Genomic DNA, 23819 nt, shown 5'->3' on the forward strand with positions numbered 1-23819 from the left:
GAACATCTCCATTCATCTTCTTATCGTTGATTTTCTGTTTAAGGATATAGAATGACTCGTTGATTTCGTGTTAAACTGTGTGCGGTGTCTTACTCAACCACCCCCATCACATTGCTCCTCATCCTTGAACATCAATTCAAATTTTGGGCTCCTGCACGGTATTACAGTGCAAGAGAAGTGTCAGAGAATCGTGGAGATTTACGACCTTCAAAAAAAGCGACAGTCTGCCATAATATTACGGATTGTCCCATTATTTTGGGACACCCTGTTTATACGATTGAGACTGGAACTAAGGACTTGCGAGAAAGAGTTAGGACGGTATTTTCAGTCGTTGCCTATTCTTAAGTTCACCTTGAGCATTTGCTTAAGACCCCATCTAGGTTATTAGTCGGGAAATAAGCATCGACTCAAGCATTTACTTTGTTAATTTTCAGTCGCTTCTTAAGCATGGCTTAAGTGCGTATGTAATCTCAGTCAAATATGATCAAATAAGAACTTCTTAAGACGATCTTATTTTCGCAAAGTGAGGTTATATTTTCAAGTCAACCTTTTAGATGACTTAGGGCGGTATTCTCAGTCGCTACTTATTCTTAAGCAAATGCTTAAGCATTCGGCATCCTTTACTAGCTACTAGGTTAGTAGAGGATGCCGCATGCTTAAGCATTTGCTTAAGAATAAGTAGCGAGTGAAAATACCGCCCTTATAGCGAATTCGGTAACTCGCACTGACTCTGCACTGGTGCCAAAAAATGACTTGGATTGGTTGATTCTTATAGAGCTATCTTCGGTTCTATCAGAAACAACCAATCCAAGTCATTTTCTGGCACCAGTTAGTGATGGCGATATAGTATCGATACATCGAAATATCGATACTTTCCAATCAATACATCGATACTTTGTATCGATACTTAATGTAACGATATATTGCTGTATCGATACTTAATGTAAAGATATACTGCTGTATCAATACTTAATGTAAAGTTATACTGCTGTATCGATACTTAATGTAACGATATATTGCTGTATCGATACTTAACCCATAAATATCGATATCAATACAATCGCACCACAGCAACCGATTGCTGAATGACTATTCGTTTCATAAGTATCGTATAGTTTAAATTATAACATGGTCGCTCAGTGTGCATGTGTGTAGAGGGAAGGGAATTAGCTTCCAGATGCGTCCTGCGTCTGTTGATTAATTAATATTGTGCATGGTCCCTTAAAAAAAAACTCATATGAAAGGAGGGCACGAATATGGACCGATACGTACCGGTGATATCGATATTTCATCTCCGATATATCGGTTGTATCGATACTTTGACTATCAATATGTATCGATACTTGGACTATCAATATGTATCGATAGTTTGACTATCAATATGTATCGATACGATATATCGATACAATTGGGATGTATAGCCATCACTATATAGAACCTGTGCAGATTCAGTGCAAGGTACCGAGTTCGCTATTAAGTCCATCTTATACACCATTCAACACCATTACTTGGTAAAAGAAGCGAGTGTAAAGTGAGCGAAAAAACAAGTGTAGTGAAACTTCGGAGGAAAAGAGATTTAATGGATCCTGAATATATTGATATTGAAAATATTAATATTAGCGATATTGAGGATATTGATATTAGCGATGTCGATGATATAGCGGACAATAGGCCTGTTATTAGAGGTTATATTCGTGACAGGCAAAGTCCTTTTGAACATTACGATGAAGATGAATTCAAAAGGCGTTATCGATTTGGCAAGCACTCCCGTACTCTATGGTATTTTACGAACGATCCACGAAGGACTTGCGAAAATTGACAACCATGGCTTGTCCATTCCACCGCAATTGCAACTACTTGTATGCTTACGGTAATATGTAACTGCAAGTTTTCAGGTAATTTAGAATCATAATATTCTATTTTTAACATCTGAAATATTCATAATTGAAGAGTGTGTATTTAGGAAATTCTTTTACAAATATTTACAGCTGCTGCTGGGCAGAAGCTGATCCAGAATTATTTTTTGTGTAAGTCGCTTACTTGCCAGCTTAATTTTGGATTATATAAAACTACCAAGGGATCTGGAAGCACGCAAGGAGAATCATCAATTTTGCAATGATCTTGAGGAAGGAAATGAAGCAATCGGTCTTCCTGGTATCGATGGAGCCATTGACAGTACCTACACACATCAGATTAGTGTCCATGAGATTCCAGAATATTGATGAAATTTTCCAGAATCGAAAAGGATATTTTTCACTTAATGTGCAAGTAGGTTTTCATTCATTTTGTTATTTCATAATTGAAATATTATTATGGTTAATCAATTGTATGATCGAATACCACTTCATTTTTTAATTTCCAAGTTTTTTCTTTAATTTTTTAATTATGATATATGTTACAGGCCTGCAGTTCAAAATGTACAAAATGTGAACATCAGCCATCTTGACAATTTTTTCATCAACTTGTACAAATAAATACTGCATTGATTGATACATCTTAATTAATGAAATAATAAAAATTGTAATATTTTATGACAAATATTATGATTAAATGGCCATACAGGGTGATTCTCGCGCTAGAGTACACAAAGGCCTCTGAATGTCTTATAAATAAAATAAAAAAAATCTAACGAAATTTGCTACAGAATGCAGCCTTCAAGAACTCTAGCAAAAGAATCACAATGCATAATAGTATACAATGTAATACTTCGTCATTTCTTCGTCACGAAACAACGCACTAAATGAATGCTTAATTGGAAATGAAGTTCACCGTTAGAAGCCTAACCTGACCATCGGCGAAGTAAAATTAATCCAAACGGCTTGAGTTTTTTTTTAGAAGCTAGAAGGATTAGTTTGCTAAGTGACGTGATTCGTCGTTTTGAAAAAAAATGCACTTGGTAGGAATAGCAAAAAAAATAAAAGTTGTTTTTTAAACTTTTTTTTGAGCCTGTAATGAAATTTCAAAAAACCCGTTTGTAGATTGAAGTAAGTTGTATACATGCCTAAAATTTCATTAAAATCGATTAACGTTGCTCTGAGCTACAAACCTTTAAAGATCGCAGAATAAGGTCGAAAATCGCTGATTTCGGGAATCTGCGATCTTTAAGCGTTTATAGCTCAGAGCAACGTTAACCCATTTTCATGAAATTTTAGACACGTATACAACTTACTTCAATCTACAAACGGATTTTTTGAATTTTCATTACAGGCTCACAAAAAAAGTTGAAAAAACGACCTTTTCTATTTTTTTTTGCTATTCCGACCAAGTGCATTTTTTTTCAAAACGAAGAATCGCGTCACTTAGCAAACTAATCCTTCTAGCTTCTAAAAAAAACTGAAGTCGTTTGGATTAGTTTTAAAAAATTTATGCGATTTTAAAGATTATGGCTGTGAACCACTGTAGGATAGATCGAACATGTGAAGCCTAACCAACACTACATACAAATGTTTATGAACATTTGTTCGCATAATCAATAGAAAATCAAAAACACAAAGGCATTTGTTTAAATGTTTTTGAACGAATATTTGCAAACAGGTTTTATACAGGTTATATTCTGCACATATCCTGCATAGATAATAATACAAATAAAACTAATTGGAATTAAATAAATGAAATAATTTGTTGTTGAGTTTGATCTTATTTTAAAAACCATTTACTTCGTTACATTTATATTAAATTGAACCAGTACCGATAAACGTCTTAAAAACGTTTTTTGAACGTCTGTGTCGGACCTAACCAATGCGTGATTAAGACGTATTTTTGCTATGTGGGATGTAAATACATTGATCTATAGAATTCGATGTGTAAATAACATAAGGTATCTGAAGTGGTGAACTGTTTATGTTATTGTGAGGTGCGTGTAAGTAATTCAATTTCGATTGAGTAATAACGTTGAATGTTACAAGCGAGATGAATAATAACCTTATAACGCGCAAGGATGTGGAAACACGAGAATTGATGATAAAATCAGTCATAATTTTAAGTGGTGACAAGACCAGTAAAAAATTGACGTTAGAATCGGTTCGAACCTCGTAAAAAACTTGGATCTGGCAAACGTAAGAAAGGTACTCACATCCCTACATGGATATATGATCATTACCGTTTTAATGAAGTGTTCCTAAAAGAAATTTTTATTTTCTAAGTTTAAATGATTACATCCCTCGATTTCATAAATTTATAAAAAAATTTGAGTGTCCTGTCAAAAAACAATAATTGCCATATTGTCTTCGTATTCTCTCTCGCTTTTATCCACTACATTGAACAGTCAACGACATAATGATTCGATGCGCATCCAGTCTGCGCATCGTTTAAAATCGTAACTCAACTGGGAGGGGGGACCTTCCCCAGCGTGCATCTGCGGTAGGGGAACGATATTTTTTAGCCGAATACCTATACAATGCTGTGACGCCGCAAACTTAAAGTCCACTGGCTTACCAAGCATGCGTATACGTAGCAGTATGCATTTCTATCAACACGAAGAGATAAATGTGTGCTTTTATCCCGATATGATGTTATGGAAAGCTTGGCACTAATTGGTTCTTAACACCCTGGCGTCATTGTTGAATAAATATTAGAAGACAAAGGGATACGCTACGAACAATTTTTTATACGTGCATTAGAAAGTAGTTTACACTTTACTTGTTTAAAGGAACAAAATGTCCGCTATCTTGTTTGGCGTCCGTGGCCAATTTTCATTTACCACGCATTACGATGTAAATGTAAGGTGATGTGATTAAACTTACAGTTCTTGTGACAATGTACTGTGCCGCGTTCCGTGTTCTCAGATTTTATATGTGAATAATGACGGAGTCGGAACTTTGCCGGCTCTGCGCCGAAACCAAAGAAAATGTTATTGGAATTTATGATGCTGAGGGACAAAAGTTAGCTATAGAAGCTAAAATCGCCAAATGTTTGCAGATTCAGGTAAAAACATAGTTTCCTTTTATATTTAATTTAAATTAAACACACTAATGGCGTATCGTGTAGAAAAGTTTTCCGACGAATTCTTAGTTATTTAATATCGCTGTATTTGTAAATATGTACGGCACTTTAATTAAAAACATTTTTGCAGGTATTAATAACTGATGGATTACCTCTTACAGTTTGTATAGATTGTTGTATTCTATTGAATCAGTGTAGTGAATTTTTTGAGAAAACTAATCAAGCACAAACATCTCTAAGGCAATTACTTATAGATACTAAATCTGAACCACAATCATTAGAAACGAATATAAATTACATTGAAAAGACAGTTGCATTTCCAAAAGAGGAAAATATCGGAGAGCAGATTATCGATTGTCAGTTATCAAATAACTATATTCACGAGTCTCATATTCCTCAAAATTACTTCGGCGAGGAGAACAAGAGCAATAATGAACAAAAATACGAAGCTAAGGAATCGCACGACGCTGTGAAACAAAAGAAGTGTAAAATTCAAATGAAAAAATCATCACTTAAACAGACTAAAAAAAGATTAAAACGAAAGAGTCAGAGCCAAAAAATGAGCGATATAAGCATGTACATAAATTCTGACTTACAAAAGGAACATAATAACATGAACATAAAGGCTAATGTTAAAGTACCGGATAATTACATGACAGGTAAAAACACAGCTTTAAATAATCACAAATTTATTACATAATTAATATTGTAATTATAAAGAAATGTTATGTTTGATAATACAGCAAGTATACTTGGTGGTAAAGATACAAGGAAGTAGTAAAGTTGTCAGTTAAGTGACAGCATCGGAGCAAGAAGACGCAGGGTTGCATGCCAAATCCCATTTCGGGATTCCATAGAATCTGCACTGGGATTAATGAGAATTGAGGTACGACTCAAATAACATAATTGATTTTACAATTTCATTGTATCTCTATCACCATGTATACATTGGATGGAAGGCCATAAGAGATTATAACTGGGTCATTCCACGCCGAATCGATAACTTTTCTCACTCGATGTCTCGGATTTTTTTTAAACTTGAATATGTTGTAGTCCTCGTGGAATTAGGGAGGGTTTAAGTCATCATTTTGTCGATTTCGCGTCTGTTTAAAGAATACAGGGCCTTGAATTTTGCGATTTTTGCCTATTTTCGTGGGAATGGGTTGTAGTTATGAATTTTTATCTCGGAAACTATTTGTCGGATTTAGTTGATTCTTACGGCATTTTAATATGGAAGGATCGGCCTTTCTGGATACAATTTTTCCAGATCAAAAGATTAATTTTGCAACATTGAAAATTATAAACAAATTTTTATTTTGCAAATTCAGGCTCGAGGTCGCGATTTTAAAAATCCGAAAAAATACTATCATATTTCTTGAAGATTTTTCTACAAAATAAGCCTATCTCCAGGTTGGTGCGGCTCGTATTAACGTTGCAGTGAGGTGGTAAATACGGCGGTTCGCGCCGAATCAGTTAAGCGGACCGGGAGTAGCGCGAACGCTCCGTTATTACGGTCGACTGACCATACCGTTACCATGCCATAGTACTTCAATGAGATCTAAAAACAATATCGATGGATCCTGTACTCGTCTGAATGGTGCAATTTATACCTGCAGAAGAACTTTAGTAACCCACACAGTACTGTGTTCAGCACAATGAAATAATTTCGGCCGATTTCTTATTCGCAACCCTTAATCTCCCATCTCCTTCGAAATGATCCTTATCCATACCATCCTTCTTGACCCATCCTTATCCCCCTCGCTGATGGAAGCAGCCCACCACCTTCCCGTGGTTTCCATCGAGCGATGACAATTTCTTAACAAATAATCAACGATAGGACTAGTTGATACTTAAAAATCTGATTATTATAAAAAAAAGTCATTGGCCAAGAGTGGGTTAATAAAGTTCTTCTGCAGGTATAAATTGCACCACTCAGACGAGTGCGGGATCCATCGATATTGTTTTTAGTGCTCATTGAAGTAATATGGCACGGTAACATGGTCAGTCGACCGTAATTGGCATTTTCTTATTTCCGCTACGCAATTTGGTGGCGAAAATTAAAGCAGTCTAATCGGGTTAGCTGTCACATGTAATTGCCAGTATTGGGAATTTCGACTGTTTGATGATCGATTTTGTAAAATTTAACAGACTATTTAATGACAAAAACATTATTGCACTGTTTCAATACTTGTGTGACACCAGTCCTGTAACGCGATTGACCCGATTACAGAGCTTAATTTAGTAGATGGCGCTCTCGCAGTATTTCCCAATAGTGGAGTTCGTGTACCTGATTTGGCGCGAACCGCCGTGTTTACCACCCCACTGCGATGTTAATAGGAGCGGCACCACCATGGAGATAGGCTTATTTTGTAGAAAAATCTTCAAGGAATATAATAGTATTTTTTCGGATTTTTAAAATCGCGACCTCGAGCCTGAATTTGCAAAATAAAAATTTGTTTATAATTTTCAATGTTGCAAAATTAATTTTTCGATCTGGAAAAATTGTATCCAGAAAGGCCGATCCTTCCATATTAAAATGCAGTAAGAATCAACTAAATCCGACAAATAGTTTCCGAGATAAAAATTCTTAAGTACAACCCATTTTCACGAAAATAGGCAAAAATCGCAAAATTCAAGGCCCTGTATTTTTTAAATAAACTCGAAATCGCCAAAATGATGACTTAAACCCTCCCTAATTCCACGAGGACTACAACATATTCAAGTTTAAAAAAAATCCGAGACATCGAGGGAGAAAAGTGATCGATTTGGCGTGGAATGACCCAACTTGCATATGTAACTTACTCTTTTACCCTATATTTCATTATAAAAAAATGAATATCTCTCGTTTTGGCGAAGGTATTGAGATTCTGTTTCAGTGAAGGAAATAGGTATTTGCATGTGCAATTTTCTTGGAATAATTTTACGTAAAAAAATGATAATTTGCACAAAATATCTTTTTTAATATTTTACTGTGTACAAACACTGTTTAGTTACTGTATTACTGTTAAATCACAATACTGTGTCATACAAAAATAATGCAAAGACAGACAAATATTTTAGTTTTACATTATTAGCTTTATATTCACTCTTGCGTGTTTGTAACTGCGAATAATGATCAGAAACATAATTTAACACTACAAAACAATTTGTGTAATCCATGCGAAAACGTCTACAAGGTATCATTGATGCTACAGGAACGATTGCAAAATATTGAAAACATATTTTGTAATTACAAATTTAAATGGATATAAGTATATTATCAAAATCGTAAACGCACAAATACTTTCATAAAATTTTCGTTTATTTTGCACTATTTTCGTATGACACATTATTAATCTTTCTAATTAACACATTATCTATATGTGTAGTAAAGTATTAAAAGAAATACTGTGTATTAATGCATCATGCTTTATGGAAAATTGTTGTGAGAAAATCAGGTATGCAAGTAGTATTTGTATCTACTGTACTTTATTGCATAAAAGATTCAAACAGTCAACTCTTACATGAGGGATACTATATGAATCATTTCTTTGTAGTTTTCGTTGAATCATTAAGGTGGGACCTGATTATATATGTATATACAAAGAACTTCCTCAGTTTCATGTTTTTAAATCTTCCACCGAACACAATGAACTGATAGATGTTGTGAGTACATACAGAGTGTTTCGTAACCAGTAGTATAAGCGAAAAGGTGGTGAATGGTGATTCCACATGAAAAAATAACTAAAAAATTAGAATAAAATTTTGTTACAACTCGCTTAGTTTTCTAGAAAATTAATTGTACATTTCGGCCAGGTATGCATACGCTGAAGTACAGTTTTAGGCGTCGTAGGGGCACGCTGAGGTAAGGGAAATGCCTTACTGTAGACCAGTGATTTTCAAAGTGGACGCTACCGCCTCCCTAGGGGCGTTTAAATTATCTAGGGAGGCATTAGACGTCTACGCGACACGTGTACCCTGCTTGGGCAGCGCTACAGTAGATTCTTGCTTACAGAGGCGAGAAGCGTTCCCCTTACCTTAGCGTGCCCCTCAGGCGCCCAAATATTACTTGGTGCACGCGTATTCGGCTACAATGCAATAAATTTTCTAAAAAAACGAAGCGCTATACCCAAAGTTTTATTCTGTATTTTCGACTTGTTTTTTTATGTAAAATCACCACCCTTCCGCTTGTGCCTCCGGTTACGGAACGTCCTGTATATTTATAAACAATAGTTGAAAATAATCAAATATTTGCGAAATAAAAATAAAAAATATTACATAAATGAAAAATATAAAATAAATATAAAACATATGAAATAAATATAAAGTAAAAGTAAAAATATTTGGAAAACAAAAGCTGATAAAAATGTACGGACATATGCGGCTTCGAATTTTAGACCGGCTTATGAACCAGACGTGTTTCGCACTGACCTACCACACCTCGCTTATCATTGCTAAATTTAAGATCTTCTACTGCACATAGTTTAGTGATTTATAAAAAATGCGCATTGGCATAAAATACATTACAGAATTTCATCATGTGACAAAATGCTCTGTCTGGCAGTCACGTGACAACAGTTTATTACGCAATAGGCCGAAACCTTCATCGAATGAACGACGTGCCAGATATTTCTGTTATATTTAAAATTTCATAAAAATGGGCATAGTACTTTTTTGCCCGAAAATTAAGCATTCTTTATGAATTTTTTTCTATATGAAAATGAAAAGCTAGAAAGATGGAATTTATTGCAAATGAAAGATCACTGTTTGAAAGCATTAAATGTATTTTTGTTTAAAAAAACACCCTCGCGCTATAATCGCTCAAAGTTGGTCCCTCGCGGAATGAATAGAATTTTGGTGGCATAAATTCCGCCTTCTACGCTTATCTGAAACAAAAACAAATTAAGACTTTAAAATTTATTACATTTTGTTGTCGTAGACCGAGCCGATTCTTAAATTTCGTATTTAAAACAATATGGCGGACTGTCAAACCTACAGATTCAGTGTCGAAAATCGATACCTACAGTTTGACAGTCCGCCATTTTGTTTTAAAAGCGAAATTTGAGAATCGGCTCTCGGTCAACGACAACAAAATGTAATAAATTTTAATGTCTTGATTTGTTTGCATGTTTCAGATAAGCATAGAAGGCGGAATTTGTAGCACCGCAATTCTACTCATTCCTCGAGGGACCAATTTTGAGCAATTATTTCGAGGGGAGGGAGGGTGCTTTTATAAATAAAAATTCTTTTAATACTTTTAAATACCTCATCTTTCCAATACTTTTAAATACCTCATCTTTCCAGCTTTTCAGTTTCACACAGAAAAAATATTGGTAAAGAATGCTTAATTTTCGGGCAAAAAAAGTACTATGCACCCTTAAACAATTTTTTATATAGTTAATGCTGAACTCTGCTTCAAAGTTATCTGGTTATTAACTGGTCTCCGTAAAGAAGGCGATTAGGGAGATAAAATGAAGAAATATATTGCATACATATGGTGTGAAAAACCAATATTTTAATGTTATAAATCTTCAGAGAATTAACCAGAAATGACAACAAGTAACGTATTCTGAACTGATATATTCCTCAAAGACGTAGATTTATTTATTTATTTATTCATTTATCAAGAAAATGGGCAGCTGGGTCACCAGATACGTCACCATTAGATTTTTATTTTTAGGGAGCAATAAAGCAAACTGTTTACTCCTATAATTTTGAAAGTCGTGACGAACCGTGGATGCAATATTAACTGCCAGTGAAAATATTACATTATATACACTCCCACCAATTTGTTAATCACTGTTAGCCCGCATTGATCTTTGCATAGAAGAAAACTGTGGTCAGTTTGAACATCTATTCTAACTTGGCGACGTAAGTAGTGTTAATCGTTGAAAACGTATATCTCATTAAGTGTTCGTTTTTGACACTGTGTTTATAGATCATTTTTTCCTAAATTTTACCTTCCTAATCACCTCCTTGAAGGTATGGGTACACATATCAGTTCCATGACGATTGGCGGTACGGTAGGGTCAGTGTCAATGGTCTCCTTGTTTCAGTGCCAGTAACTAAAAGAAAGACGAATGATGAGAGGATACCTTAGTAAAAACGACACCATTAACACTGACTGCACTGAACAGTCACGGAACTGATATGTGTACCTAATAGATTTTTAACGGTGCGTCCAGAACTGATAATGAGCCGACCACCGAACTGAACACGCCTAATGCCAGTTTTCCACATCTGGACCTATACTTTTGACTTTACCATGAACTTCAATCTGTACTTCGTTAGCACTCTACGGCAGAAGTGCACGCGGAGTCGTTCGGACCTCTTTGTGATTCTGGGCGCCGGGTTAGAGCCGAGCGTAGAGATGTTCTGTTGCTAACTATAGCATGGGTTAAGGGAACTGCATTAGTGTGCATGGTGCGAGTCTGCGCGCACATAGAGTCTTACAGTTACCCGCACCATTTGCTGTGGTTGGCAACGTAACCGTTCCGCGCTCGGTTCTTACCCGGGTCCCAGAACGCAAAGAGATATTCGACTCCCATTTTAGGCGTTTCGCGTTGTGGGAACGCACCTTAAGGCTGCCGTCTCATTTTTGTTATGGTCCGAATCGATCGAAGCGTCCCTTGTAAACAGGCGGGCCCTAATGAAACTACTGCGGTCGATACAAAGAACTTGTACGTAGGTGACATCTCCGGGTACTCTGTGTAGACGAACTTTTGACGCATAGCTGCCACAGAAATTTATGACCTTCTACTACATTCAGTGACCTTATGTGACAGACCGCTGAACCGTATAATGAATAAAAATGTATAATATTCCATTTAACGAAAAATTTAATCTCTAATTACGTATACAAAAAAATTATTTACACCACATAATGTCGACCTGCAAACCAAACAATGCACATAATAATAATTTTTCATAATTATCTAGAATAGGGGACTACTCGTTGATTTAATTGACCTTGAAATATGTTGTCAATATGTTGCGAATATCTCGGAAATTGAGGCCGAGCAACGGTTATATTCACAGGAAAAAGTTGCTCAGAATAATAACCCTGACAACATATTGCAAGGTCATTGAAATCGATGAGGAGTCCCCTAGTCTATATAGGTAGGAATTACCTACCCAATTGTTTTATTTCTTCACCCGCCTACGAGATATTCCAGCGTTTCCAGTTAAAAGAAACACACACGCAAGTCGAGTGTCCCGAACAATAATTCAAGAAATATGGGCCTCACGGAAGACATGTGTATTTTACAGATCTTGCGAGCAAAATTGAAGGGGCTGGGAAAAGAAGTTACGCGTGGACTGTCTTTTACTGACAACCACCCAATGGTATTTGGGTAAGTAACCGATGTACCGGTACCGGAAATTTGAAGGAAGGTGAAGAAATCGCCGGCTAATCAGGGGCTGCTCGACACCACCAATTTCACAACTTTTCTTTTGCCTAGCACCTTCAGTTTTGCTCATGAGACCTATACATAATATTCTTTTTTTTTTGTTAATTTTATATCATGTTATATGTTGTATCAAATTAGTGTCTATATTTCTCAATTTAATAGTCCAGTACGGTAATAGGTATAGTAGTGCTCGGTTAAATTTGAATCAGTCGGGTTCGCACATTCAAACCCTCCTGAGCAGGGTAGCATCTCGATTCCAAGAATTGGCCTCACAACAGATTGACAGGGAAAGTGAACAGATATAGTGAGAGTAACCGAGATAGACATACTACCTCGAGCACCCGCGGTTGAGGCCCGGTCCTACAAACGGGTGAAGCGCGCGTGTACTGTGCACTGACAAAAATTTCACTTCCCATCATTTCCATCCTATTTTTACGAAAATAGTACGAATTGATTGGCGCAGTTCACAAACGTGACAAAAATCGGACTATTTTTAAGATTACGGGTAATCACACTTTGGTTACATACAGAATATTTGAAGGAAGAAAAAAGTATGTAGTAAATATAATAAATGTAGTTACAAGGTACGGACAGTATTTCACAATATATCAACAATTTGTTTTTTAATGTAGGTAGGTGAGTTATGAGAAAAAAAGTCTACCTTATGAGCGTCACTGTTGCCCAGTTCATACAGACTCTCGATAGTAGTATATATTGCACTCTCCGAAGCCAGTGACTTGTTTTTCAGATAGAAATGTGACAAAACTCTACGTTTTACAAGGGTCAATAAACCGAGTGAATTCAGAAGAAGCTCAAACATACAGGGTGTCCCAAAATTCGGGGACTTCCCGGAACCTGCAATATCCTGATGCAAAAAGACATCGAAAAGTCCTGTACCGTTTTGGGGTCCGAGGCTGCGTTCTCGAGATATTAACAGTTGAATATTATCGGTGGCACTTCTGGGCCGCGCAGTTTAAAGCCGAGTCAACTGAACGCGCTGGAGCGTACGCTGGCACGCACACGCAGGAGGCGCGTGTAGATACAAGTTCGCACGCACAGTTGAGAGCCGACCGTGCTGGTTCATTTTCACGGTTTGAACAAGCGCGGTCGGCTCTACTGTGTGTATGAGTCTGTATCTACGCATGCCTCATGTGCGCGCGTGCCAGCGTACGCGTCCGCGCGTTCAGCTGACTCGTCTTTAAACTGCGCGGTCCGGAACTTCCACCGACAATATTCAACGGTTAATATCCCGAGAATGAAGCCTCGGATCTCAAAACGGTAAAGGATGTCTTTTTGCATGAGGATATTGCATTCTCCGGGAAGTCCCTGAATTTTGGCACACCCTGCATTTATATGTAAAGATAAATGAAAAAAACTGTTTGCATGCTGTTTCATAACCAGTATAACAAACACTTTATTAAACAAATACTGAACTCAAAATGCATTGGATATGAATCATTAAAGTAATTTAATAATTTGTGGGTCCTAACCATGTATTACATACTTCTCCCGGTTTAGTGTATTTTTACACGCACTCCTAAACTTGTAATCCTAAAAATGGTCTGATTTATGTCGTGTTTGGACTCATTTTCGTTGGGAGAACATGGCTAATCAATTCGTACTATTTCCATAAAGCTGAGATGAAAATTGTGGAAAGTGAATTTATGTGTCTCTGAAGTTTTCGTGCCAATCTGTTATGTTTCGCTGAGCTCGGGGTGATGAAGGGTGGGGATGCAGGTTGTCGAGACTAAATCAATTACCAGAATTCATGACCTTGATGGTTACTTTTCTCTCAATATCCTCTGATATACCGTAATGGGGGATAAGAGAAATTCTAACCATGATACTGCCAGAATCTGAAGTAACCGAAGTGCCTGACTGATTGCATTTCGGTTAGGAATGTCTGATCGTATTATGAAATGAGCGACACTCAGACCGTAATTCTGAGAGAAACTCTTCTCAAAATTGAGTGCCGTTTTCGCAAAAAGAAATTCTTGAGCCTTATAATTTATCTTTCATGAACTTTCTTCATTTATAAATAAATATTTTATTTATAAAAATTAACTAATTAAAATAAATTTATTTTTAAAAGTTTAATATAATTAAAATCAATTAATTTTATTATAAATTTACTTCATGTATACTATTTATGTCGCCGTGGAATGCAAAGGATTAAGGTCAGGTTACAAACGTGATAAAAAATAATTAAAATAATCTACAAATTTTAGTCAGGAGTCACGACTTACAGGTCGCGATCGTGGTCTTAACAAATTCTCTCAATTTGAAACGTCCGTATTCCTATCTCAAGAATTTCGGTTGACGTGATTCTGAGAGAAGTTTTCTCACCAATTTCGAGTGAGAGGAAACTTTTTACCGATTGTCGCTCATCAATTCCGGTTGAGACGACCGTAAATGCCATTTCGGTCATCTCACTCACCGTGACCATAACCAAAATTAGATCGGTCTCGATTCCCTGTGGGGATGGTTTAACTTAGAAAATTAACTGAGCACCACTGTACAAATAATAAATTAAATAATAATCTAGTACACACATACGATTTGAATTCAAAATGTGGTATTATTAACTAGCAACATTCTGCGTTGCAGTTAGAAGAAATTACAATAATCTTATCTTTGGGGTTGAATTTACTTGTTATGAGATAATGGTTACAGTATTTAAAATATAACATTTTTAATACAGGTACAGATTCAGATTTAGAAATCATAGAATCTCAAGCATCGGAAACATTAAAATTTGGGCATAAAAATGAAGAGAACTTTGATAGATATCCCTGGCTTTGTACGGATTGTAATGATAAACTACCAAGTTTAGAAGGATTAGAAGAACATCATGAAACTGTTCACAATCAACAAGCAAAATATATGTGTGTATTATGCTCTAAAGTTTATGATAAATATTATGGTTTCCTTACCCATGTTAAACGACATAAAAATAAAACAAAGTTCAGGTAAATAAATCTTTTTACTGAAAAAGCTTAATTATTAATTGATATACCTTTTTAATAATAAATTTTAATATATAACATACACGCACGTAAACGTGCCTTACATGCTGCACGTGGGTATATGTGTATGTATACGTATATGTATATACTTAGTTGCGAAGATTGTGGAAAATCATTTGTACATAAGAAAGTATTAGATTCTCACAAAGCAATTCATAGTGAAGAACGGCCTCACGTATGTCAAACTTGTGGAAAAGCATTTAGACAACAAAGTGCTTTATACATTCATAGTCGATGCCATTTACCAGATACTATGAAAAATAGATTTCCATGCGATCAGTGTGATAAAAGGTACACTATTATGCCTTTCATTTTTCAATAATTCTACTTACTTAATTAACATTATACTCATATGACAGAATCTATAAAACGAATGATCTGTTAATATCATACTTATATTTTATAATAAAAAATGTCTTGCACTAACCATGTATTACAAAGATTCACAAATAATAGGAAGAATTTTTCAGATTTTCGACGAAACCCAATTTAGTCACGCATAAACGTATCCATTCTGGTGTTAGAAATTTTACATGTGATCAGTGTGGCAAAAGTTTTATTCAGAAAGGGAACCTAGAAGCTCACTTTCTAACTCACTCTGCAGATAAACCATACAACTGTACACAATGTTCAAAAGCGTATGTTTATCAGGAGAGTAATATAATACATGTTTCATGCGCGACTATATTAAGATGTTCAATGTAATTTGTAGCTTTAAGACACCTTTGCAATTAAAAAAACACGAAACCGTTCATACTGGAGCCAAGCCGCACCAGTGTGCAGTGTGTGGAAGAACGTTTAGAGAAAAAGGGACATTAAGAGAGCATCATAGAATACACACTGGAGCAATGCCATTTACATGCGAATTTTGTGGTAAATGCTTTCGTTTTAAAGGAATATTAACTGTAAGTTAACTAAATAATTTGTTCCATATTAAACGCATAGCAAGTAGTATAACAGGGTGAACCACGCAATTTATCCACTTCTGTCCGGAAAATTCTCGATAATCCTAGGCAGAGGAAGTAGTTAGCACCTAATAAATTCAGCCTTGTCAGGGTCTTCGCTCGAACCGTCTGACAAAGAGACTGAACGAAATATACCTGGAGCGAATGAAGTATCGCACCAGCGAGAGATCCTCGGTCAACAACGAAACAGACAAAAGCGTTAAGCCATGTGTGCGAGCTGAGTCTTCCAGTATTGAATACGAAAATTTTCATACTTCTCGTTACACCTTGATGAGAGTATTGCCGATGGATTGATGAGATTATGAAAGAGTCCAAATACGAAGCAATTCGGTGTATTTTTTATTATGAATGCGCGATTAGAATTACAGTAGCGTCGCATTAAGCGGGGAGGACACTTCTGGTGAGAGACCTGCGACACGCACTACTTCTATTAAAAATGCACTGAATTGCTTCGTGTTCGAACTGTTTTTCATAAGAAAAACCTCAACAATGCAGTGACAATGCGTTCGTTTATAAAATAACATGATTATTTTGTTTTTTCGTACTGGATATCTTAACTGGCCCACCGGCATTATTGCTGTCGGTTGTCAGCGGGCGGTCTACCCGGGACTGAAGGTTGTCACTCGCAACGAAGAAGCAAAATAGTGGGGTGGATAGGTTTTTCTCGATACGGTATTGTCTCGTTATGGGCTCGGTTTGGTGTACACGATACGGACTTTTCCCCACCACTTCTGTCTCACTCTTGTCGGGCGATGGCGAGAGCGAGATGGAACGAGACAGACGACATGTTGATGTTTTTTCTCGCTCCGTCTTTAGGACGCCTGACACTCCGTCCTTTACGTGCGCGATGGTCGCAAGCGCTTACCGTGAGCACGAAAACCGCTTCGTAAAATCTTGACGCAGGCCTGGCTCACGGTAAGTGCTTGCGACCATCGCGCACGCTCGCCGAGCAAGCATTGTTCCACCCCCCCCCCCCCCCCGGGGGCCTGAAAGAAGCGAGAAACGAACACTCGCAATTAGGGCTCCGTTCACGATAAGGGCTCAACGCCGGTCCCGACCGGCGAGCCGCTAACGAGACAATACTGTAACCCGAGGAACACTGTACCATTATTGTTTACCTATCATTTAGCGGGAAGTGAGACGAAGCGAACGATATGTATGAAATAATTTTTCTCCATCTGATAAAAAAATATTTCAGTCAAAATGTTCAAAATAAAAGGCGTTTACTCATCCCTCAGTATATGTATGTTCAGAATGCGGATGTCAGCTTCAATGCACTTATATAGATGACGAATAATCATATAAATATCTGGATTTAATGCTGATTCAGCATCTATCTATCTTCTTGTACACTTATAATTGTAACTGGTCTTATCTTGCTATTCGCGTGATCAGATAATAAATCCTTCCCACCACGCATAACTACATATTTCTGACTGGAAGAAGCAGGATCCTTTGGCTTCATAGCGAACTATAAATTCTTACAATTCAAACACAGAAAAGCAATACTTTTATGGAGCTTGGTGATACCGTTTCAATGCCACCTAAATGATAGGTAACAAATGCTGGGGTTGTACTAAAAAAATCGAAGGTGCCTTTCAGCGGTTCCAGAAAAAACGCGCATGAAAATTATAATGCTATCCTCGTGAAGGTTTTTATGAATATACTACCTATGCCAATACAATTTCAATTGATACATTAAGAATGAAAGTACTAAGGATGAACAAGTTCCGTGGTTCATCCTACAATGTACAGGATGTTCACATACAGGTGGGAGAAAATTTGAGGGGTGATTCTAGACACTGTAATAAGACGAAAATCAAGAATAACGATTTTGCGGTTGAGGCTTCGTTTATTAGTTATAAGCGTTTAAGATATGCCTAAGAGCAGGAAACCTGCGTGCATCGGTGCAAGTCCTGAGAGGGGTTGAGCAGTGGCAGTCAAAGCCAGTGCCGCACAGGGTCTCTCCCCTCAGAGAAGCTGCGACGAACTTTATAACACTCGACATGGCCACAGAATGCTGCAACACTTAATCCAAAATTAAAGCTGAATTACTACTTGAATTGAAATGTAAAATTGGTGTAAAATAGGTGTAAAATTGAATTACACCAGACCTACCTACTTATATCCATTGTAGCCCATTGTGTTATCGAGATACATAACCGCAAAAATCACACAAAACACAGAATCATACCACTACAAAAAATGAAAAAAAAAATCAGATCGCCTGCATTAAAATGTGTAAAAAATTTAAGGAAAAAACACAAACTTACTCGCATTGAACACGCAACAAATCAGTCAAGACGTCAGGCTCATCGAATTCTTCGAACGTAATCCATCAACTGAGCAAGCATACAAACTCATTCAACTGTTTTCGTTTTGGAGATCTGATTTTTTTTGTGTGGTGTGATTTCTGCGCGTATGTGTCTCGAAAACACAATTAACTGCAGTGGATAAAATGGAAGCAATGGCTTTTAGACAAAGTGATAAGGAAGATAATATGTGGCTTTGACTGCCACTGCTCAACTGCTCGCCGGACTTGTCCTGCGTGCGGCGCTGCATGCGGATTGCCTGCTTTTAGGCATATCTTTAAATGTTTATAACTAACAAACGAAGCTTCAACCGCAAAATCGTTATATTCTTGATTTTCGTTTCATTCTGGTGTCTAGAATCACCCCTTAAATTTTCTCGTACCCGTAATCGAACACCCTGTATGTAGGTCTAATTATAAAGTCTAATTTCAGACGCATAGAAGACAACACACTGGTGAACGTCCATATAGTTGCCTAGAATGTCAACATCATTTCACAAATTGGCCAAACTACAATAAGCATATGAAACGTAGGCATGGAATTAACACATCACATACTAAACATTTGTCGCAGTCTCAGCAATCACAATCACAGCAGCAATTGCAACAGCAACAACAATCGGAGCAGTCACAAACAATCCAATCAAATACTCTGGATGATCCCCTTACAGCCTCTCATACGGAACCCTCAACCGTCCAAGTAAGTAATTATTCTCTTATCTATTATTTTTCTTTATACAGGGTGTCCACTTTTAATCAATGCAGTCAAATATCGTCTACTAAATTAAGCAGAACTGAATGTAACGTTATCGATTCTTTGCAGATTACGAACTTTCTTACTTTTCAATCTTTTACCACTTCTCCTTAGAATCTAGATCTAAGCCAAATCTATTTACATGTTGATTATTATTATCTATCTTTATCGCCTCACCATCTTCCACTTATCCTGTCCCTCTTCTTCACAATCCCCCTTCTGCCTCATCTTCTTTTCCTTTCCAACTCTCTCATCTATCCCTCGCATCCCTTAACCTCTAGAGGGCCGGGCTGGCCACTATAGTGGCCACCTAAGAATTTGGCTACTTTGCCGGCCATTTTGGTGGTATATATTCATAAATTTTAAGTAAATAAAATTTACAATTTCAATGAAAAAATCCCGGCCCTCTGAAGGTTAACCTATTTTCTATGGCAATACAGCAAATTCTCCTTGTAAAATCACCACTTCCCCTTTGCTCTACAATCAGAATTGCATCATTCACATTTGCCAGTCTGAATATTTGTCTTCTTCTTAGTCTCACCCCAATGACTCCTCTGCGTTTAAGTATTCTCTTAATTGTAAGTCCGCTGTAAAAATGTTGAAGCTGTGGACTCAAAGGACATGTCTTACTCTGTTTTAAACCATTCACTCATCCTTTCCTGTCTGAGACTACACCTTATATATTCATACATCTTCATCATCCTTCTTCTTAAATGTTCTTTAATAATTTATGAAGATAATTATTTTTTGGAATTTTATTCTCTACAGAATAGAAAGATTTTTTTTTAATATTGTCAGTATTTTATTTGTCGTTTGCGGGATCTGAAACATAGTGTAAATGTTATTTTTTGTTTAAATCTTAAATTTAGATTCCTTTTAGCAACTAAAATGGTTGCCATAGAAATATCTCGGAATTAATGTCTTGTACACACTATGAAAGTCTCATCCGCCCCCACGCCAACAGCAAAAAGGTATGTACATTTGACTTTGCAATCGTTTGATAAAGTGTTAGTTCAGGTATGTACGTTTGGAAATGTATATAATTGTTGAGGAAGTATTAAAGTAATGGATTAAGTCTAGCGTTGATGTGTCTATTCCGTCTTACGGGAACAAAAGGGGGCTTAGAGCGAGACGGAAATTCAACGATCCTTTATTACCAGGCAATTGCTTACTTTCAAAACGTTTTGGGGAACATTTGCCTGCCAGATGTCTAATAGGCGGCAGTCGACATCATGCCATTTTTTTGGACACCTTGATCCGTCCTCGCTCTGAGAAAATTCGTTGATTGCTCTGTCAGCGGGTGGTATACGGTAACTTCGAACCGGTACATACTATCGACCACCGTTGACTCGCGGGACAATACGGTCATAAACCGCGACTCCGGCGGCTCTGGCCGATCAGCCTGGCGAGGTTTGGTAGCCAGATGTCCGGTTTTTCCGCCGCTACGTCGCCAAGAAGGAGAGAGTTGCTCCTCCACCACCGAAATCGCAGAGGGAAGGGTCCTCCTCTTCAAGGAATGCTGGGCCAATCAGGCATTTTGGCGCGTCCCAAATTCCGATGTCTTGTCTACCGTTTCTTGTCTTCGTTTGCTTGATCGGGTCATCGTTCGGACCAGTGATGAGATCTCGGGTGGGTTTCCTTTTGCAGTACCGTATCTATGTTGGGGAGGAGGAGGGCAAGCAACGCGTGATCAAGGTACCCCATGGGTGACCAAGGTACCCCATTTTATCGAAGCTTGTACTGTGCTAATGCTAAAATCGCCCCGCATGCGCCCGAGATCTCATCACTGGTTCGGACCACAAGCACGAACAGAGCAAGTTTCTTAGCAGTTCTCATTATCTGATCATCGTGCGGATCAGAGTCTACTTCTTTAGAATCACTTGAAGTCATACTATCGTCACGATAAACAGTCACCTAATATTAATTTGGCGGATGATACGATCGTCCGGCTACACGCGTTCCGTAAGGTGAATCGGGTCTTACAATCCTGAAAGAAGCATCGAGTTTTCACGCGCGTGTCGGTACGAACAGTGTCGGTATGCGCACCGGTCGAGACTTTGCTTAAGTCTGGCAAGGTGCTACTTCCGCGATGTTCATCCAGCAATTATATATTAGTGTTAAAGGGGTTCTAACTTAAATTTAAAAAAGGGAACAGTATAGCAATGTGGATTGTTGGGTTCGGGCCGACAAATGAAATGCAAGATTACACATAACGATTAATATGTCATATATTTATAAGATCGGAACAATTGCTATACCGAAAGTTACTTCGAACAACACTACGCGACGCTGTACTGACGTAAGGTCAGGACTCTGTCTATTAGACGTCCGCACCCGGGAGTGACTGTAATAAAGCAGAAAACCGGCCCTGTTCCAGCGACTATGCCCGCATTTTTCCACTCGGGGAGCACTTTCAGGACAGCAGTGTTGACCATGCTTGCCGGGAATGTTCTTGATGGACAAGATTGTCAGTGGAGGGGGAATACCTACAGGAGTGGTGGTAATGTGTGCGTGACGTCACTGATGCACATTGACGTGTTCTCCTTCCACTGACAATCTTGTTCATCAAGAACATTCCCGGCAACCCTGGTGTTGACTGGCCCAAACTGTGGGTTCCGTGCTTTTAATCCTTGCAAGGGTGATCGCGGAGCATGCGTATTGAAAGGGTATCGCAACGGGCGCTACTCTGGTGGTCGTTCGGTGCACCACCCTCCTATGGCACTTGCTACCACAGCCGTTTAACCCGGCGAGAGGCGCACCCATATGGTAACACAGGTTGTCGCTACCAGGTCAAAAATACCCAAAATTGAAAAGTAAAAAACCACGGTTTCAGAATATATTTTTTTTTAACTTTGTAATTTATATGTTGAAGTACAGTATTTTAAGAATCAAACAAAATTTATGAAGTATCTTAAAATCTTTATTAAAGTTCGTTAAAAAATTGTAACAAAAACTCAGTCTTCATATTTTCCCAATTAGCGCCTCTGTGGTAAATATTACCCAGTAGCGCCCCCTGCCGAGTTAAGTGTTACCGGGAAATACCCTCGCAGTGGTAAGATGATAATTTGTAGTAGAGGGGGAACATGCCACGCATGCGCGTGGTGACGCGATGATGTAAACCAATCAACGCCAAGATGGGAAACTATGGAAAACGAGTCGATACCAGCGCCAAGCCAAGTGAGGCTACGGCCAACTAGCATCGCCGAGAAATAGGTTCTCGACGCTGGTTGGCCGTGGCCTCACTTGACTTGGCTGGCTTGGCGCTGGCGTCTGCTCGTTCGTTTCCATTATGGCGTCTCACGCACACATACCGCCACTGCTGTAGGTGTTCCCCCTCCATTATTATCTTGTCACTGCGAGGGTATTTCCCGGTAACACTGCATTTAACTATGACGTAAATGATCATTGTAAAAAATGCAATTTTGTGAACGTCTGGCATCCCTTAAATTTTAATAAAAACGTCTGGCAACATTTTTTTTTATAACTTACCATTATGTTTATTTGTAATTACCACACCAAAAAATCAGTCATTACAAAATAACGTAACTTTACTGGATTTTTTTGCACTTTTAAGGTAAGTCCCCGCGTCATTGTTCTAACGCCTGACTGCCAGACGACGGTTTGTGTTATCGTCACTATACAGGATTTTATAAAATAAGAATGGTTTTCATTAAAAATGACGCACAGAAAATATTCACTGATTCTGAGTCTAATACATGGTTTCATAAAGTAAGAATTATTTTCATTTAAAAATGGCGTAGAGAAAATGTGCACTGGCCCTCCGTCTATTAAACGCGGGATATGCGCCTAAGCTACGTCTGTGCGTGGTATGTTTTTTGAACATCAACATAGGGTTTCTGTACTTACTACATCCGAGGATATTAACTTCAACATTTTTCATAGTCATATATAATGGAATTTATCTTGTTTCATTAAGTATTAATGGTATTTTATTCCATTGATTGTGATTGGGCACCTTGTATAATTGCAATTTTCAACATGTACTTATTGTGTATGATTGTAATAATTCCGTTATTTTGTAAGTATAATTTGTATTAATCCATCTGATTACCTATTTTCTTAATGTGTGCAGGTCATACAAGCTGTCTCACATGCATCAGCGACTCAACCAATTGTTGTACAGACTATTCCAACTACTGCAATTCAAAGTTTCCAACCCGATGTGTCTAGTGCCATACAAGATACAGTGTTTCGAGAAAGAAATGCAACATACTTTAATGCAATGCCAACAACTCTGCAAAATTTTTTACCACCCAATTTGCCATATAACTTTTATAATATTTCCAATGTTACCTACAGAGAATGATTTAATTCAAGATTAATAAAACAAAATTATCCTTTGCAATTGAGGCGGTATATACAATCATTACCTGACTGAATAATAAATATGTAAAGCTTTAAATTGTTTAAAAA

At 37.5% G+C, this 23819-nt stretch overlaps 1 protein-coding gene and 1 long non-coding RNA gene across 4 annotated transcripts; both read left to right on the plus strand.

Annotated features, from left to right (window-relative positions):
• The first annotated feature begins 1468 nt into the window (after positions 1-1468).
• Positions 1469-3628, plus strand: LOC143368635 (uncharacterized). The gene is made up of 3 exons (XR_013085267.1): positions 1469-1895; positions 1989-2268; positions 2402-3628. It is a non-coding gene; the product is annotated as an uncharacterized LOC143368635 (long non-coding RNA).
• Positions 3629-4281: 653 nt separating this feature from the next.
• On the plus strand, positions 4282-23819 carry LOC143368624 (uncharacterized). 3 transcript variants are annotated; one of them, XR_013085265.1, is made up of 9 exons: positions 4282-4923; positions 5072-5600; positions 15031-15298; positions 15449-15646; positions 15826-15993; positions 16068-16260; positions 19065-19331; positions 20255-20356; positions 23479-23616. XR_013085265.1 is itself a non-coding variant. In XM_076811548.1 (8 exons), exons 1-8 carry the CDS (start codon positions 4801-4803, stop codon positions 23710-23712), a joined length of 1980 nt encoding a protein of 659 aa, XP_076667663.1. In that variant the 5' UTR covers positions 4326-4800; the 3' UTR covers positions 23713-23819. The 3 variants fall into 3 exon arrangements, 2 of the variants coding, with proteins under 2 accessions (XP_076667664.1, XP_076667663.1); XM_076811548.1 differs by lacking the exon at positions 20255-20356 and having other exon boundaries at positions 4326-4923; positions 23479-23819; XM_076811549.1 differs by lacking the exons at positions 15449-15646; positions 20255-20356 and having other exon boundaries at positions 4323-4923; positions 23479-23819.

Source organism: Andrena cerasifolii, chromosome 4 (genome assembly GCF_050908995.1).
Source record: "Andrena cerasifolii isolate SP2316 chromosome 4, iyAndCera1_principal, whole genome shotgun sequence".
Classification (NCBI taxonomy): Eukaryota; Metazoa; Arthropoda; class Insecta; order Hymenoptera; family Andrenidae; genus Andrena; species Andrena cerasifolii.

Excerpts from the sequence above, each read along its gene's own strand:
- LOC143368624 (XM_076811548.1), top strand. The coding sequence starts at position 4,801 with ATGACGGAGTCGGAACTTTGCCGGCTCTGCGCCGAAACCAAAGAAAAT. Across the intron at positions 5,601-15,030 it reads ACCGGATAATTACATGACAG|GTACAGATTCAGATTTAGAA; the intron begins GTAAAAACACAG and ends TTTTTAATACAG. Across the intron at positions 15,647-15,825 it reads TGCGATCAGTGTGATAAAAG|ATTTTCGACGAAACCCAATT; the intron begins GTACACTATTAT and ends AGAATTTTTCAG.